Below are 17,213 nucleotides of genomic sequence, written 5' to 3'. Positions count from 1 at the left end.
GTTGGTTTGTTGCCTAGATGATCTGTCCAGTACTGAGACAGGTGTGATCAAGTCCTCCCGTTACCATAAATCAGATGCTTCTTCTATTCTGGAGTGTGCTTTGTAGATACAGAGGACCTCTTCTTTTTTTGGTCTCTGCTGGTGCCTCTCCTTGTGTCAGAGAATTTGGCATGCCATCTGCATGGTGGCTGAGATTGCTGCTATAGAGACTAGCCATTTCTGCGGCAGCCATGGCAATTGTGGTAGCTATGGTGGGCTACACACATGGAAATGGTGTTTTTGGTGTGCTCTTTACCTGTTTGCAGCTGGGTTCAGTTTCCCCTGACTCCATGCCTCAAGCCCCTGACTGGGCTCTGGGGCACTGGCAGCAGCTTGCCTAGTTTGGTCTGGGTTCGGCTTCCCCCAGCTCCATGCCTGATTCTAAGACATTGTTGTGGAGGAGTTGTGGGGGAGGGGGTGTAGGAAAGAGGAGGAGGTAGGGTGGGAAGGGGAGGAGGGAGGGGAGCTGTGATTGAGGCCTATGGCACCCCTCTCATTCTGACAGGGAGACCAGGGGGCTTCTAGCAGCAGCTCGATCGTTGCTGGGCTAGGTGCAGATGTCAGGGGGCATGCCTGAAGCCCTCACCTGCCCTGACTCAGGAACCCAGGGCACTTCCTATGGCAGCTCAGTGGTCATCGCTGGGCTGGTTGCAGATGTCAAGGGGCATGGCTGAGGCCCCTGTCCCTCCCCCCTCCCTGGCTTGGGAATCCAGGGAGCTTCCATTCCTTCTAGGTCTTATAGGTTTTCTTTGGTGGTGTCAAACCTTTACTGGTTAATATCAGAACTTTGTCTCTGATCTGTGGGTTTTTGTTTTTTCTTTCAGTTCTGTGTTAGATTATTCACTGTTCCCACCACTTAAACTCTGCACTGGAATTAATTTGTTGTCCTTTTCTTACTTCTAAAATGGAGGAACTTCCTGTGGGAACCAGCACTTGAGCCCTGTGGTTGAGCTAAATTGCTTCATTGCTGCTGATTCTCTGGAGAAGGCTTTTTGTGCAGTTCAGCTTTTAATTGTTGACATTGTATGTACTTCTGGGTCTCGTGAAGTCTGGTACACCTGGGTTGTGTGGAGACTCTGGTCTGGGCCTGAGTCTTCTCAGCAAACTGCATCCGTGCAGGTTTATATTCCTGATCAGTCTCCACTCCTGTGCTGACTGGGGGACAGACCAGCTGTCCTTGTTGTGCCCCAGTGTTCCCCTGGTAGGCCCATCTCCCCCACCGCCCACACTTCAAACACTTCCCGTGGGGCGGGCTGTGCACCAGTGCCTTGGTGATGACTCACCGACATCTGAATAGCTTTTTTTAGTTGTCTGTGGGTCCTCGCTCCTATGTGGGCCCACAGGAACCCTGTCAGTGGGTAAATTGGTTGATTTGTGTGAGAGAGTGACGCTGGGGACTGTCTATTCTGCCATCTTGACCAGAAGCCCCTCCAGTTATTTTTTAGTAGGTCTTTTATTTCGATAGCATTAATTGCTAACTTGAAGATCAACTAATATGTTTGATTTCTCAAATGCGTGGGCATCTCAAACTCATTTCCCATTTCAGATCCATAGTTTAGAATTATAATGAAGACATAGTTGCAACTAAGATTTAGAAAATTACTTTACCGCATAAAGGAAGCAAAAATAGAACATGCTTTACCTGTTCATCATAGTTTCAGTTTAAGGCTGAGTTTTAATTAGCTTTTGAAAAACACTTATTGAGGTAAAATCACATTCCATGTAATTTACCCATTTAAAGTGTGTGATTCAATGACTTTTGAGCTACAAAAAACCACCACCACAATAAATTTTAGAAAACTTTCATTACTACAAATATAAACCCCTCCCTGCCCCATTACCTGCCAACCCCAGTATTCTTCTCTCTTCCTCCCTCCCCCATAGGCTTCCACTGAGCTACTTTGTATTTATAGATTTGCCTTTTCTGGACATTTCGTGTAAGTAGAATCATACAACATGTAGTTCTTTGTAGTTGGCTTTCACTTAGCATAACGTTTATGAGGTTAATCCATGCTGTAGTATGCATCAGCACTTCATTCCTTTTTGTGGCCAAAAAATAGTCTATTGTTATGTACAAAGTACATTTTATTTATCCATTCATCACTTGGTGCATGTTTGGGTTGTTTCCACTTTTTGGAATATACCAAGGCCCTATTCACTTATGAAATGTTCTACTTTGATTTTGAGTCATAGGTACTGTGTATATGCAGACATTAAGCAGCATCTGTATGTGTAAGTTATCTATGTATCTACATTATTCTGAGGTAATGTTCTGACCCCGGTACCATGTGTCTAAGGCCTGTGTTTTAACTCTTAATAGTCAGTTCCCCACTTAAGTTTTTTGACCACTTTAAATATAATTTCTTGACTTTGGATGGATAGAATCATTAGGGGGAATAATTTGGACACGATAGCTGAATCCCCAAACCAAGGTTAAAGAAAGAAAACACTTTTGGTTACACATAGGTTGTCTGTACCTGGGTCATTAATGTACAGTTGTCTGATTTGAGCCAAGAAATTTGGGCTTTGGAAGGCTATTTAGCAGAAAAGGGGTCTAGTAGTCCCCTTCAAAATCTAATCAAGGTAGATCTCTCCTAGAACAGATTTTCTCTTTGCTCTTGCCCACCCCTCCCCACTCTGGAATTTCTAATAACACCACTCACTAGTCTTTACCATGCCAAGCCTTAAAATGCCCCTAGTATTTAGCATCAGAGTTCAAGAATGTGAAATATGACTTAAATCAGCTTGAAATCTCACTTTATGTGGCCTTTTCTATATGGCCTTTAAAAAAAAAAAGAAATATATACAGAAGATAGACACAAAATAGTACCTCTTCATTTGTACCAGCCTTTAATAAGCAAATGAAAAATATTTCTAATATTTTACTAATTTTAAATATGATTTCCCTTAATAGAAGTCCCAGAATTGCTGCTAGCCAATATAAAATATTGCCAATTTTGTTTTAGTATTTTATCACATTGTATTTTATGTAATTCCCTAATCATTCAGTTCAAGGTCAATACCACGAACAAATTGTGTAGGTTATTCTAATATTGTGATTTTGATTTCTGAATTTGTTTTTATTGTGATAAAAGTGTATTTTAAGGCAGAAATCTAAAAGGGTGCTAGGTCTCCCCCACTCCCACTGTTTGATGTTTTGCGAAAAGCACTAGACAGAACACTGCACTGTCCTACTATTATTAAAAAGATTGGAATGGAATTTGTTAACATGAAGAGAAATAACTGACATGTCTGAGGACAGGCTCTTAGTCTGTGTTTTTCACTGCTGTATCCTTAATACCTGGTACAATTCATAGCACATAGTAGACACTCAATAGATATTTGTTAAATTGATGTATTTAATGAGTGAATTCCTTTATGATGATAAACTCCTTAAACCAAGTGTTCTAAACCCTTTATAATCTGACTCTGATTTGTGTCTCTCACCTGAATCCCATTGACACAATGCAAAAAATTCACTTTAGCCAAATAGTTGTGAGTGCTACTGCAGTAATCCTCTGTGGTGAGCCTTGGAGCATGCCACTTGTGGAAAGGACAGGGATCTCGTACAAATGGGGAAGAGGTAGAACTGGCATAGGATTATGGAAGGATGATGGGGTAGGAATTAGGTAAGCAGAAAGGAGAGAGGTCTCCATGTAAAAAAAAAAGCAGAGAGCCTAAATAAAGCTTTTCTTTCCTCTAAAAATGTGTTGTGGCTTAACTCATAGGGAAAGAAACAGGCTCCATATTTTCTTAACAATTACCCATGTACATTCAGTCTATTAAAGTGATTAAATAGATATTAGATTTTGATTAATTATATCTGGATCTTGCCTCTATAGCCCTCTAACCTGCCCATTCCTTTTTAAGTGTCTCAGTAAACTTTTTACCTTGTTCTTAGAGGACAAAAACAAAAAACAGTTAACCACCTATGACCTTAACAGCCTAATATCTGAAATCTAGAAACTTCAAGCCGATATCTTTCCTTCTGCTGAAATGCTTCACAAGTGCTTAACCTTTAAACAAGCATACTCTCAATCTAGTCTGCATTATTTCATTATGTATTGGTTTTTAATGTTCAAACTCTCACACAAGGATCACTTATGAGTAGCTAACTTCACCAATTAATATATTTTTCATTGTCAGAAAAATTTATAGAGAGAAAAATGAAAGAAAGGGAACATGAGGTGACTTTGGCTTTTAACATGGGAACTCCCAGCACAGCCTGTGTCTGAGGCAACCTTGGTGGTCTAGCAGTATGGTATACGAGTCTTCTGGTTGGACAATAAACGACATTCGTGGATTTGTCCGTGACCTCTCTCCTTTATGCACTGCCAGTCTCCGGTGTCATCTTTAATTAGTCTTCAGGTCTCCCATTTGTCTGCTAGAAAGCATCTCAGATAAGCCAAGTTAATAAACTGGAGTGGGCAGGATGCCCAGCCACCAGAATGTGCGACTGTGCGGAGACAGTCGGGGGGCAGCCCTCTCCTTTGATCGTGTGGAGAAGTTTAATTCTAACAGGCCACGTGGGAGTCCCAGCCCGTGGGGGTGCAGAAAGGACCTCCAAGCACAGCAGAGGAGCTGCTCTCATTTGTACTGGTTTCAGTTTCTAATTTCAAAACCTTGAGGCTCAGCGGCCTAAGGGAATTGTTTTAACATTTTGCTTCATCTTTCCCGAGGAGTTTGCCTGCGTTCTTCAGTGAATTCTCACAATGGGTGGTAGAACTTCAGCAAGGGAATGAAAATCATTATCCCTGTGTTCTAAACAGGAGATTTGCACTGTGGCGTATTTCCTTAAATACAGTGCATAGCATTGGTAGTGAATAATTCCCAGCCATGACTGTCTTGCTTTTCTGGCTGTGACGTGTTTCCCAACCAATTTTACTAAACCATAAAAATAAATACTATTTATGAGCCTGCTTGCTAGTGTCAGGCATTCTGCAGATCACTTTATATGCATGATCTCACGTAATTCTCCTATCATGCTATAAGGGGTGGGGGTGGGGGGGAACCTCACTTTGCAGATGAGAAAAACAAGCCCAGGTGGGTCCTGGTCCCAGCAGAAGCTCTTTACCACACCGTGATATGGCCTCATAAAATTTGAGCAGTTTGATGGGCTCCCCATGTGCTCTGTCACCATAGCTGAGACAAAGGGAGAGCTGCAGTGATCAATCTTTTTAATTTAGGTAAAAGTGGAAGTTTTGCTTTATAATTGGGGAAACAAGCTGTGCCTTCAGATTTCCTTTGGCCAGGGAAAAGTAACCTTGAAGGAATTATTGTCATGCCTTCAATTATATCCCATTACTAAACTGCAGACATGCTAATCTTACATTATTTGTGTTCATGAAAAATAGCTCTTTATAAATGGAATTTTTGGAATTCAAATGTAGTAGAGAGTTAGAGAATTTAGAGGACTCTCCCAATTTATATTGTGAGAAATCCTAGCTTGCTTTTAAATAAGCTACATGTGTTCTCAGAATCATAGCTGGTTATCATCAGAAACATTTGTGTGGCTGTGAAAGTTCATTGAGAAATGCCAGTTCTTCAAAGCAGATGTCTTTCAAAGTGTATGTGACCAAGCACCAGCTTCTTGGCCTGCCTCAGAACTACCCAGTCAGGATACTCATCTTTGCTGCTTTGCAGATGCCTCATGGGGTGCAGTGGTGGACCTTTCTGGGTGGTGTTTAAAGTACACTAAACCCTTTCAGATCAGCTTGGGACACCTCCCAGTGTTTGAGGAGTGAAGACACTGTGACCCCTTGGCCCACCTCTTCTGGAAAGGGAGGAAGGAAGCAAGAGACAAGCAGGTCCCTACACCCCTGGAAAGGCCATTCCAAGTCTAGGTCAGCATTGCTAGTTACATTTAGACTTTCCTCCACGTAAGAATCTAGTTAAGGTGAGGAAAGCTGGTCTTTCACCAGATGCAGGGAGTTCTCTAGAGAAGTTTGGGGACAAGTAAATCAACCTATATGATGACTTCTCAGGGATTAATAGAAGTACATAAATAAAAGGTAAAACAAACATTACACAGAAGGTACTAGAGGTGTTTGAAGGATGCAAAAACTTTGTATTAGAAAAGGCTTTGTGGTAATGGTGGCATCTCAGAGAAACTTGTTCAGGATGAACAGGACTTTGTCAGGTGTCGTGGATAGTACGTATGGAGTGAGGGTGGAACAGAGAACTGCGTGAGTGAAGACATGGAACTGTAATGTTGGTTGATATAATTAGAAAACCGAATAGTTTGGGTTTGGTTGGTCAAACATATGTGGTAAATAGAGCTGAAAGGTGCCATAGTATAAAGAGCCTTAAATCCCATACCTAGGAGTTTGAATTTACTTGAAGTAGCAATAAGAACCCATTAATAGTTTTATCTTCCTTTGTACCCTTTTCCTCTTTGTTTTCAGTGGATGATCTTGCCTCATAATTCATAGATACCAGAGAAAATGTACCAAGCTTCAAAGTTAACCCTTGATCTCCTCCCCCTCTTAAAAAAAAAAAAAAAAGGAAAAGAAGAGATACTTACCCCCTTATTCCCCTTCACAGTAAATGGCACTTCCAGCTGCCCAGTACTCAGCCTCTGCCTTCCCTCTCCCTTAATGCTACCTTAGCTGCACCAGCAGGAGCTATTTGTTCCACCTCCAGAATATGCCCTGGCTTTATCTGCTCTCTCCCCCTTTCCCTCTTTCTCTGACATCACATAAGCCCAAAGCACCCCTATTTTAAGAGGAGCATAGTGGGGGAAGGACATATTTACCATTTGGCCACAAGTCTGTCTACTGGGAAAGAGGTAAAGGGAAATCTGTAAAAGTAAAGAAGTTATAAAGTAGTTATTGTAGAGATGACATAAGCTTACAAAGAAAGATTAAAAATGGGGAAAAAAAGAATGTCTTGAAATGATGGCTTGGCTGGTTTTAAGGAATTTGTTTCTCATTTGTCCCAAGGTAGGATTTATATTTTTTCAATAAGGTAGGTAGGTCACTTAAAAAAAAAAATCAGTCTTTGCTTCTCAGTGGACAGGGTTTCTTAGATAGCATTGGAATGGTTGTCAGAATAGCTAATAGCAGATGTTCTAGATAAGCTCTGTTAAAAACTCTTACAAAGCAACAGTATCTATAGGTAGCCTAAATGTAGGTTCTTCTGTCCTGTAATCGAGCATTCCTGTCTCATGGCAAATCCCTGAATACCTCTGAGAATGTAGATTGTTCTAAATTTGACTCAAATTGACAGAAGTTCACTCAAATCATGTTTTTGTCATCAGTACATTCTTATAGTTTCCCAGAGTGTCAGGGATTTCAGCAATCATGTTGGCAATATTGTAAATGAAAAGTATCAGACATAACTAATTTCAGAGGACACTTGAGTGACTTCTTTTGCATTTTCTGTGTTTTGGTGCTAACATCTTTTTTGCTTTGTCTATAGTAAATGTTCAGGTATGCTAGTTTTGAAAATGCCAAATTATTATATAGGAATTTCTCAACGTAAATAAAGGCCCCTTCGCCTTCCCAACCGTCTTCTTCAAAATGCCTTATTTTTGTGTTTGTAAATTCCTCCAAGATTTGGAGTATGTATTTCTCTATTTTTTGAATGAGGTGGCATGATTTCTTTATGGTGAAAATCCAATGCTATCTTCTTCAAAATGCCTTATTTTTGTGTTTGTAAATTCCTCCAAGATTTGGATTATGTATTTCTCTATTTTTTGAATGAGGTGGCATGATTTCTTTATGGTGAAAATCCAATGCTTTAATATGTTCTCTTGGAAAAGAACATAACAGTAATTTCTGGCCATGGTCAACAGACAAAAATGATCATGACTCAGCTCTAGCTTTGGAGAAATAAAGCCTTGCTTTCTCCAGTGCATTTCTGCAAATGGCATAAATATATAGCAACATTGGGGAGATGACTCTTGCCTGGATAACTGCCTTTTGTGATGGTGAACTATGGATTATTGTGGTTTCTGTATAGCCAAATCAGAACTATCCAATTTGTGGTGACTTGATTATCAAAAAAGCAATCTATTATAAATTCCATAAAAATTATTTCATATGTGTTGGTAGAATATTAATAAGAAAAATAGGTGAATGGGAGGCATGAAGAGCAGACACAGTCTTCCCTGACCTGTGCTTAGTTTTCGTGCTGGGATGTGTGCCTCACCCTGAGGAATCGCCAGTTTGGCAGGTCCAGACAATTTGGATGCGTGGGAATTTCTGCAAAATCTTTCTCAAGTTCTATTTTTGAAGTATGCACCTGAAGAGAGTCAGGGTCTTTAATTTCCTGAGACTAGTCCTTAAATAGTTTTTGCCTCTCTTTATTTTTAGAAGACCAAAAGCAGAATACTTTACCTGTCCCAAGTCAGAGAATTTTCCAGATCTCTAGAGAGAAAATTGAAGTTAATACATTTCCATGTCCCTGAAAAGAACTATAGAATGAACTAATTATTTCTGTTGGTTCGTTTGATATTTCTGTGTTTGGTTTTTTCCCCTGGTGTTTGGATAAACAGTGATTGACAAGGAGTCTTCACAATTGATACCCAAGTGCCTGGCCCATAGCTGGAGCTCAGTAAATATGTGTTCGTGAGTAATTCTTTCTTCAAACTTCTCTTCACAGCAAGTGAGAAACAGATGGTGGTGGTGTGCAAGGAGTCCCCAAAGGAGTATCTCCAGCCTTTCAAGGACAAACTGGAGGAGTTCTTCGAGAAAGGTAGGTGACTTTGTCAGCTGTACATACATAATACCCTGAAACACCCTGCATTCCTCCACAGGTCTTTCCCAGAGGCCCACTGCCCCTTGCATCCTGGCTGACCACAGGCAGCTCCAGCAACTCCATAATTCCATCTGCCCGTGGTGGTTACATATTCAGTGCAGATGGAGTTGTCCTGTAGCTTTTATATCACCTTTTGAGTCTGTTTTAATATATTAAATCTTTTAATGTTTCTCCTCTTTTTATAAACATTTTGAGGGTGCGCTGTTTTGTCTCTTCATGGAGCTCAAGGGGATCCTCAGTACACACTAACTGATAGGATGACACACATGCAAGCCCTATGCAATTGTGCACTTCAGATTTGTGGTCAGCCTGGACACATGACTGGTGATTACCTTCCTGGTTTTTATGAGTGTATCAGCTTAGAAACTTGTGTTGTATTTTCCATTTCTTTTCAGATAGGAAAATTGGGGCCAAGTGAATGTCTCATATCCAATCACGTGACACCCATTGGCCCTGCAGCATTTGTAGATGGAGGTGATATGCACGAAACCCAGTACTTACTTAGAAATCTTAACAGGTCCTGTTCCTTCCTTCACAATTTTGGCAGGAGTAGGGAACTTTTGTTGATCAGGGTTAGTGAGCACGGAAGTTTAATGCCTTTTAGATATTTCCTGTTCTAACTTCTAAAATTCACCCTAAGATGTGAAACAAAAGTAAGGGTGGAGTGGTTGGAGGGAGCTTTTTTCTTTGCTAGAAAGCCAGGGAAAATGCATGTAGAAGCCTCTGGGCACATCTCAACATGCTGTTTCTGTTATTGGTTAAGGCCACTTGGTATCATACCATCAACAAAAGACTGTGAAACAGGGTGAATCCGTAAAGGATGGCCAAACACCATGGCAAATGGCAAGGTAATTCTCAGTCCAGGAGTCAGAAGAATTCCATTCCAGCTGCTCCCTTGGTGCAGAGATGGTAGCTTACTCCTCCATGACAAAGTGGTGCTGGTGCTAAAGCAGGGAAGTTGGAGTTTCTCCAGGCCATTGAAGAGCATTTTGTATGGTGAAGTCATGCTGTCAGGCAAAGGACCATCTTGAGAGCAAACAATGATACTAACAATTATGTTCTGTGTGACTATAATTAGGTGGGTTTTATATGTGACTTATCAAAGTAAACACATTGCTTTATAATTATACCATGTAAATATAACATAAATGGCCTAAAGAAAAGCATGAAATACTTCCCTTTGCTAACTCCCTATTAATAATGTCTGCTTTTGACAAATGTAGAATTAACTTGAAATGAGGCTTGTGTGTACTTGGATTCCATTTTTATTTTTAATTGCTATTACTCCATATACAGAAAACTTTGCAATGTGTATATTGGGGTATTATATGCCTTTATGCTGTGATGGTCTTAAAAGTCCTCAATATTGTTTGGTGAAAAGTTCACTGTGGAAATAGCCTGTTACTATTATCTTATTACTTATCTGAGTTGGTCAAAAAACAGTCTAGAATTGTACCATCTAGTGTGGCAGACACAGCCCCTTGTGGCTGCTGAGCAACTGAATTGTGGCTGATCCAGACTATGTGCCATAAGGGTAGGACACACACTGAGATTTGGAGACTTAGTCCCAAACATATGTAAGATATCTTCTTTCTAATTTTTTTAATATTGATTACATGATAAAGTGATAACATTTTGTATATATTAGGTTAAATAAAATATATTAATATTAATTTGTTATTTTTACTTTTTAAGTGTGGCTATTAGAAAACTGAAAATTACATTTGTAGCTCACATTATATTTCTATTGGAAAGTGTCAAGGCCTTATTTTGTATATATTAGGTTACATAAAATATATTAATATTAATTTGTTATTTTTACTTTTTAAGTGTGGCTACTAGAAAACTGAAAATTACATTTGTAGCTCACATTATATTTCTATTGGAAAGTGTCAAGGCCTTCCTCATCTCATTCCTTTCCTCTTCATATCATTTCTCTGCCTTCTTGGCTTGAATCTTGGGTTGTTTGAATGCAGAATTTCACAGGCTAGCCTCTTGCCCACTTTTGCTCTGGGTCTGGCCATCATCTGGCTCTCAGGCAGGGCTGCTTAACCAAAGGAGGTGACAGCATGCTACTTCATCAGGCTGTACCTCTGTAGTTAAGAAATATATTATAGCTAACAACAGAATAATATAGCTTAGGAGAGGGGGCTTCACCAAGTTGTGGTATATACAAATGGAATGTCTATTGGCTATTATTTGGAGTTCCATGCAGTAGTCCCTTTTTAATGTAAATATTTCATTGATTCATAGGAAACGTAGATTTTCCACCCACCATGAATTATGCATTATTCAGCCTTGATAAACAAATTTTTATGACAATTGTCATACAGTATAAGTATACTGTTTTATCTAATATGCCATTTGCTGGAAGAAACACCATTATTATATGTACTACTAAGAAAGAAAAATTACTGCCAAATAAACCATGACATGTAGATTATAAGATGTACCCCAATATTAGAGATGCTAAAATGTGAAAATTCCATCAGTTTTGGAGTTGATGTAATATACTTTAATTAGACATATAGGATCAGATAGGAGGAATGCCCAACACTTCCAGGTAAGTCAGGGAAGACTTTCAGCAAAGGAGATATTTTTATTCAGACATGAAAAAGAACAAAGTTGATGATGATGATAATGACAATGACAACTAACGTTTACTGAGAGCTTCTGTATGCCAGATACTATGAGGAGCAGATAACCATCTTATTTAGTTCTCATGACAATCCTCTGAAGTAAGCATTGTTATCTCTCTGTTGTACAGATGAGGAAATTGAGGATTAGAAATTCTCAGCAAGTAGGTTATAAAGGGCATTCCAGGCAGAGCAAAACCCCGCAGATCTCAGAAGGATGAAAGACTTAATGTGTTTGGGGAATGGCAGAAGACTTGGTGCGGCTAGATCACAAGGCATATGACCAAGGCATAAGACCAAAAAGAGAAGAGTCACAGTATGGCTTGCTAAACGATCTGAACTTTGTCTTACAAGCAACAGATGTTATTGAAAAATTACGTGAGGGTAGTTGACAAAGAAAGAATAGAATTAAAAGATAACAGGGGGAAAAAAAAGATAATGCAAATCTTTCCACAAACTTTGTGAAGTACCCCCATATGTACAGGAGTGACATTATTATGTTGGGTTTGTTTTGTTTTGGTGTGTGGTGTTTTTTAAGGGAACCACATTGCTTTTTGTTGTTGTTAAGAAATACATTGTATAGTTGGAAGAGCAAGACACTAGTAAAGAGGGAAAGCAATGGCGGTAAAAATAAGATTCAAGGAAGGGCTGTATTTATAACAGGCTATTTTAGGAGTTACAAGACAGGATAACCAATTGGAAGTACAAAATGAAATGGGAGAAAAGGATAATTCTCCTTTTTTTTTTTTTTTTTGCCTTGATAACTGGCTAGATACTGATGAGGAAGACTAGATTTGGAATGGGAAACAATAAGTTAAACTTTGGACACATTAACTTTGATGCACATGTAAGACACACAGGTAGAGAGAGTTGGGCTCAGAAGAGAGTAGATGAGATTTTAGAGGTGGCAGTTTAAGTCATAGGAATGAATGAGATAGCCCAAACAAGGCATGTAGAGTGAGGGGGGTCCTGAAGTATCAGAGTGTCTGAGCACAGGGTATCGTATAATAACCTCAACTGACAAAGTATACTTATGTACTTCTCCAGAACAGCTTATACAGAGTATTTGGCAAGAAAGCTAGTTCCCCTCTATTAGGGGTCTTAACACTCAAAGTCTTAAGCAATTGTGTTCTTTACTCCTGAGAAGTCGCATGCGTTGTGATTCCGTTGATTCATGGTTAGGATTGCTTTTACATAAGCTGCAGTACAATCATGATGTTTTAATTTTTCATTTGTAAATCATATCCTGTTGCCACACTCAAGTAGAGATGACGTGTTTGTCTTTAGGTCTTTTGTCATCCTTCCCTTCTCAAAATGCCCTTAAATAGTGTTATTTAACAAAACTGTGGTACTTGTTCTTAACTAATTTCATTTCCTGAGCAGAATTGAAAGTAGTTTTAATGGCACCACTTTTTAGGGTTGCACCCTGCACAGAATCCGAGTCTTTTTCTTTACATGTTTTTTCTTTTCCACAGTAGCTCTTGTTGATTCCAATTTACAGCTCAGTTCAGAATAACTTTGTGCAGGCATTTTTTGAGTCCATGCTTTCCCACCCTCAGATCAAACATACCCATAATGATATGGCCTTCAAAAATGTGATGCTCACATTAAAAGTCCCCATAAACATGGCAGGGATCCTGTAATTGAAAGAAGGCGCAGAGCAACTGATTAGATCCCAGGTATAGATCTTGTAGGTGGTCTTTTCATGCTGTTAAATTGGTCATTTGTATTTATAGCTTTGGCATGGAGGGCTGGAACCTTAACTGGCTCTAATATCAGCACTCTCCCACACTTGGCCTTATCTAATTCTCCATTAATTTTACCCGGCACCCATGTATGGAGCCAAATTTAAAGTGAATCTGAATGAATCATATTCTAGTCCTAGTTTATCAAACTATCCTCTAAATTTCTTTGACCAGCTGGATTAGAGATATTCTTACTGTCAAGAAACTGTTTTGTAGTAAAAAATAAATTTACCAAGCTAAAAACAAACAAAAAACAATAACTCTGATTTCCCACACTGAATGCAAGAAGAATTATATAAATAGCTGAATACTCCATGACAGATGAGACTGTGTATGTCTGATCCTATTCTCTTTCCCACCCCAACATATAATATAGGCTCAGCCTGGTCCATGATGGGTATCAATAATTATTTGTAGAATTAATAATCAAACTGCCTGAATCATGTAAAGTGCCCAGAGGCTATTTTTCCTGCTTCTGTGGGTTTAAATCATTTCAGAATTGGTAAATCATGCCAGAATCTGATGTGGTGCATTTTTGGTCTATAACACATGTCTGTGGTCTGGCCTCCTGGACATAGAAACATCTTTGCATATGCACATAATCCATTCTTAATAAATATTTAGGTCAGATTAGATTGACAGGTGCCATAATTGAACCTCTAAACCGCAGAATAAGAGCAGGTTATTAGATAATCTCTTCACTTCAACCCCAGAAATGAAGAAACGAAACTATCCAAGTCACCATATTCAACCATTAAGGTTACAGAGATCAGAAAGGGTTAATGACTGGACAGTGAAACCTGTGAGAGGAAGTACTTCTTACATTCTTTGCAGAGCTTGTGGAAGGAGGAACTGCTCTGCACAGACCAGAAAGGGTTCTTGTAAATCTCACTACTGTTAAAGAAAGTACCAGCAGGCATGGACCCAAGTATCATCAGATGGCCAAGAATTAAGATAATCTGTGTGACTTCTGTCTCACGAAACTGGTCCCTGAAGTAATCCCTGAAAGATGGAGAAAGTTATATTAAGTAGACTCTTACCTGAAATGGTTAGTTTGAATTTTTTTTTCCAGAAATTTCTGCAGACAGCCCATGTTTTTTCCCTTTGTCAGTTTTTCCCCTCTGCCCCCCATCTCTTTCCCCCTGTACCCCGTCCCTCTCTCCCTGTCCCTCTGCCTCTCTGCCTCTCTTCCCCACGCCCTACTCCTCCTCCCCGATTTGATGTCTTTTACTCAGTTTTTCTTTTCAGCCAGGCATCCAATAAGCTTTCTTTTCAATAACTCTGGTTCTTTTTTTCTTTCCCTTTTTCTCTGATGAAAAAAGTCTAAATTCCGTTTTTTGTGTGTATTGCACCAGCCCCCACCCCCCAAAAAAGCTAACTACAGACCAATCTCACCATAGTTTTAAAAGGCCAGGCATCCAATAAGCTTTCTTTTCAATAACTCTGGTTCTTTTTTTCTTTCCCTTTTTCTCTGATGAAAAAAGTCTAAATTCCTTTTTTTGTGTGTGTTGCACCAGCCCCCACCCCCCAAAAAAGCTAACTACAGACCAATCTCACCATAGTTTTAAAATTCTAAATAAAACTAATAGTCCATTTCATAACCAAATGGAATTTATTCCCAGAATGTGAAGATGATATGATACTGGGAAGTCTATTAATATAAGTCATCACTGTTATTAATAGCACTAAGGAAAAAAATTCATATGATCATCTTTTAGCATTAGATGCTAAAAAAGGCATTTGACAGAATTTAGCATCCATTCTTTATTTAAAAAGTTTAATAAAACATTGTTTTGTTTTCTTAAAAATGTATTACAATGCCAAATTTGCAGGTTGTATCACAGACAAAAGACCAATATACTTAATATATATAAGAAGTCCTAGACATTAAGAAAAAAGACCGATAGACTAATAGGCAAATAACATGAACAGTGATAGAAATTCCTCTGTAAACATATGAAAACATGCCACTCACAAAAGAAATGTAAGATAAATCACACTGGAATTCTGTCTTTCATCTGTAAGACTGACAAAATTACAAAAGTTTGTTAACTATGCTGGCACTGTAATAGGATAAACGTCACTCTTCTACACTGCTTGTGAAAGTGTAAATTGTTACAGTCCTTGTGCAGGTCAATGTAGCAGCATCTGTTAAAGCTATAAATGTATACGTCTTTTGACTTGGCAATTCCACTTGTAGAAGTATACCATCGGACATGCTCACACATACAGAGTGCCATGTTACTTATTGCAGCATTGTTTGTAATCACAAAAGGTTGGAGACAACCTACACCTGCCCTACCTGATCAGTAATAGAATTATAAAATTATAGCATTTCCATTTAATGGAATACTAAGTATCTCTTTGTTGGGAAAATAGAACAATTTAATCAGGCCCTCTCTCCTTGGGCAGGTTGAGGGTGGTTTAGTAAACAAATTACGTGGGGTGGGGAGTGAGTGTGCATGAGTGGTGCCCCGGTTTGGCTGGTGACTGCCTTGGGCGGACACTGCTCTGTGGCCATGCTCTCCAACCTACGGCTTCCAAGGACCTTTTTGTTTGCCAGTTACCTAGCTCATAGACCTGTGTGTGAGGGGTCTGGTGACCCAGTCTGGCATGTGAAGGGTTTGTGACCCAGTCTGTGAATGGGCTTGAGGGGTCTGTGAGCTCCAGATCCAGCCCTAGCATGACAATTGGCCCAGTCGGCAGGATTATGGGCAGGTAAAAGAGCTCAACACTCTTAAAGGAGGAGGAGGAGGAGGAGGAAAGTCTTTGCTATTGACATGGAAGAATCTCTAAGATATATTTTTAAGTGGGAAAAAAAAGCAAGAGTCAGAAGAGTAGGTATATTGTCATGTAAATAAAGAAGGAAAAAATAGATAGTACTTAAAAATCTCTGAGGACGAGTAGGAGCTAACCTAGGGCTGATACTCCTGCTCCTCACCACACCACCATACAGATTGTCTGTTCTGTTCGGTTAGTACACAAGTTGTTGTTAAATCTTTACAATATTACCCCTGAAATTAATCAAACATGTTCACTGCTATAGTGGATAGAAAATGGACAGGTGGAGTTCAGAAGTAGTATGCAGACTTTTTATAAATTTTGGTATTTTAATCAATGTGTACCTCTTCAAAAAAAATTAAATATTTTTTTTAAAACAAATAAGCAGCTTTCCATGGTACTTTGCACTTTTTTTTTTTAAGTCTCTCCTTCCCTTTCAGTGCTTCCCTATAATTGTACCAGTTGAGGTGTGCTAGTCTCTTGAACCAGCCCTTCGTGTTAAATGTCCGAGGAACTGGAAACTAAATGCTGTCCCTTACAGCCTCCTTAACTTCCTTTGGGTGTTGGACTGGACAACTTTGAAGGAAATTTGAAAGTCCCTGTATTAGTTTGTTGTTGTTGTTGTTGCTATAACAAAATACCCAAGACTGGCTAATCTATAAAGAAAAGAGATTTATTTGGCTCACAATTTGGATGGCTGGAAAGTCTGTGATTGGGCAGCTGCATCTGGCAAGGGCTTCAGCCTGCTTCCACTCATGGCCAAAGCCAAGAGGTCACGTGGTTCACGTGGGGAGAGAAGAAACAAGAGAGGGACTGGAGGTGTCAGGCTCTTAACCTGCTCTTGCAGTGACTAATCATTTCCCAGGAGAACTCACGCACTCTCCCGAGAAGGCATTAATCTGTTCATGAGGGATCCGCCCTCATGGCCCAAACACCTCCCAACACTGTCACGTTGGGTATCAGACTTCATCATGAGTTTTGGAGGGGGGCAGATATCCAAACAATAGCAGTCCTTATATTTTCCTTCTTTCTTAAGCTGTGAGCCAGGTCTGTGAGCAAGCACCTTGCATTCTTTCCTTGTGCTCCTGCTCCTCACCACCCCTCCACAACAGCTCTAGGTGATATGGTCCTCCTAGCCAGTAAAAAGATGCAAATAGCTCAGGAGATTCCAACACACACACACACACACACACACACACACACACACACAGTTAAATAAAATAAATATTTTTAACTCTTACAGGGTCTTCTC

At 39.6% G+C, this 17,213-nt stretch overlaps 1 protein-coding gene across 1 annotated transcript in view; it reads left to right on the top strand.

Annotated features, from left to right (window-relative positions):
• FMN1 (formin 1) overlaps nucleotides 1-17,213 on the top strand; it is a 283,899-nt gene that overhangs the window by 185,716 nt on the left and 80,970 nt on the right. Inside the window, exon 13 of the mRNA XM_008580115.1 lies at nucleotides 8,644-8,736. Within this exon, the coding sequence (XP_008578337.1) occupies nucleotides 8,644-8,736 (93 nt within the window). The remainder of the gene's footprint in view (nucleotides 1-8,643; nucleotides 8,737-17,213) is intronic.

The sequence above is a fragment of the Galeopterus variegatus genome, unplaced genomic scaffold (assembly GCF_000696425.1).
Source record: "Galeopterus variegatus unplaced genomic scaffold, G_variegatus-3.0.2 Scaffold2024, whole genome shotgun sequence".
NCBI classification, from domain to species: Eukaryota; Metazoa; Chordata; class Mammalia; order Dermoptera; family Cynocephalidae; genus Galeopterus; species Galeopterus variegatus.
Note: the sequence above shows the minus strand (reverse complement) of the source record. Positions and strands in the feature narration are given on the sequence as shown.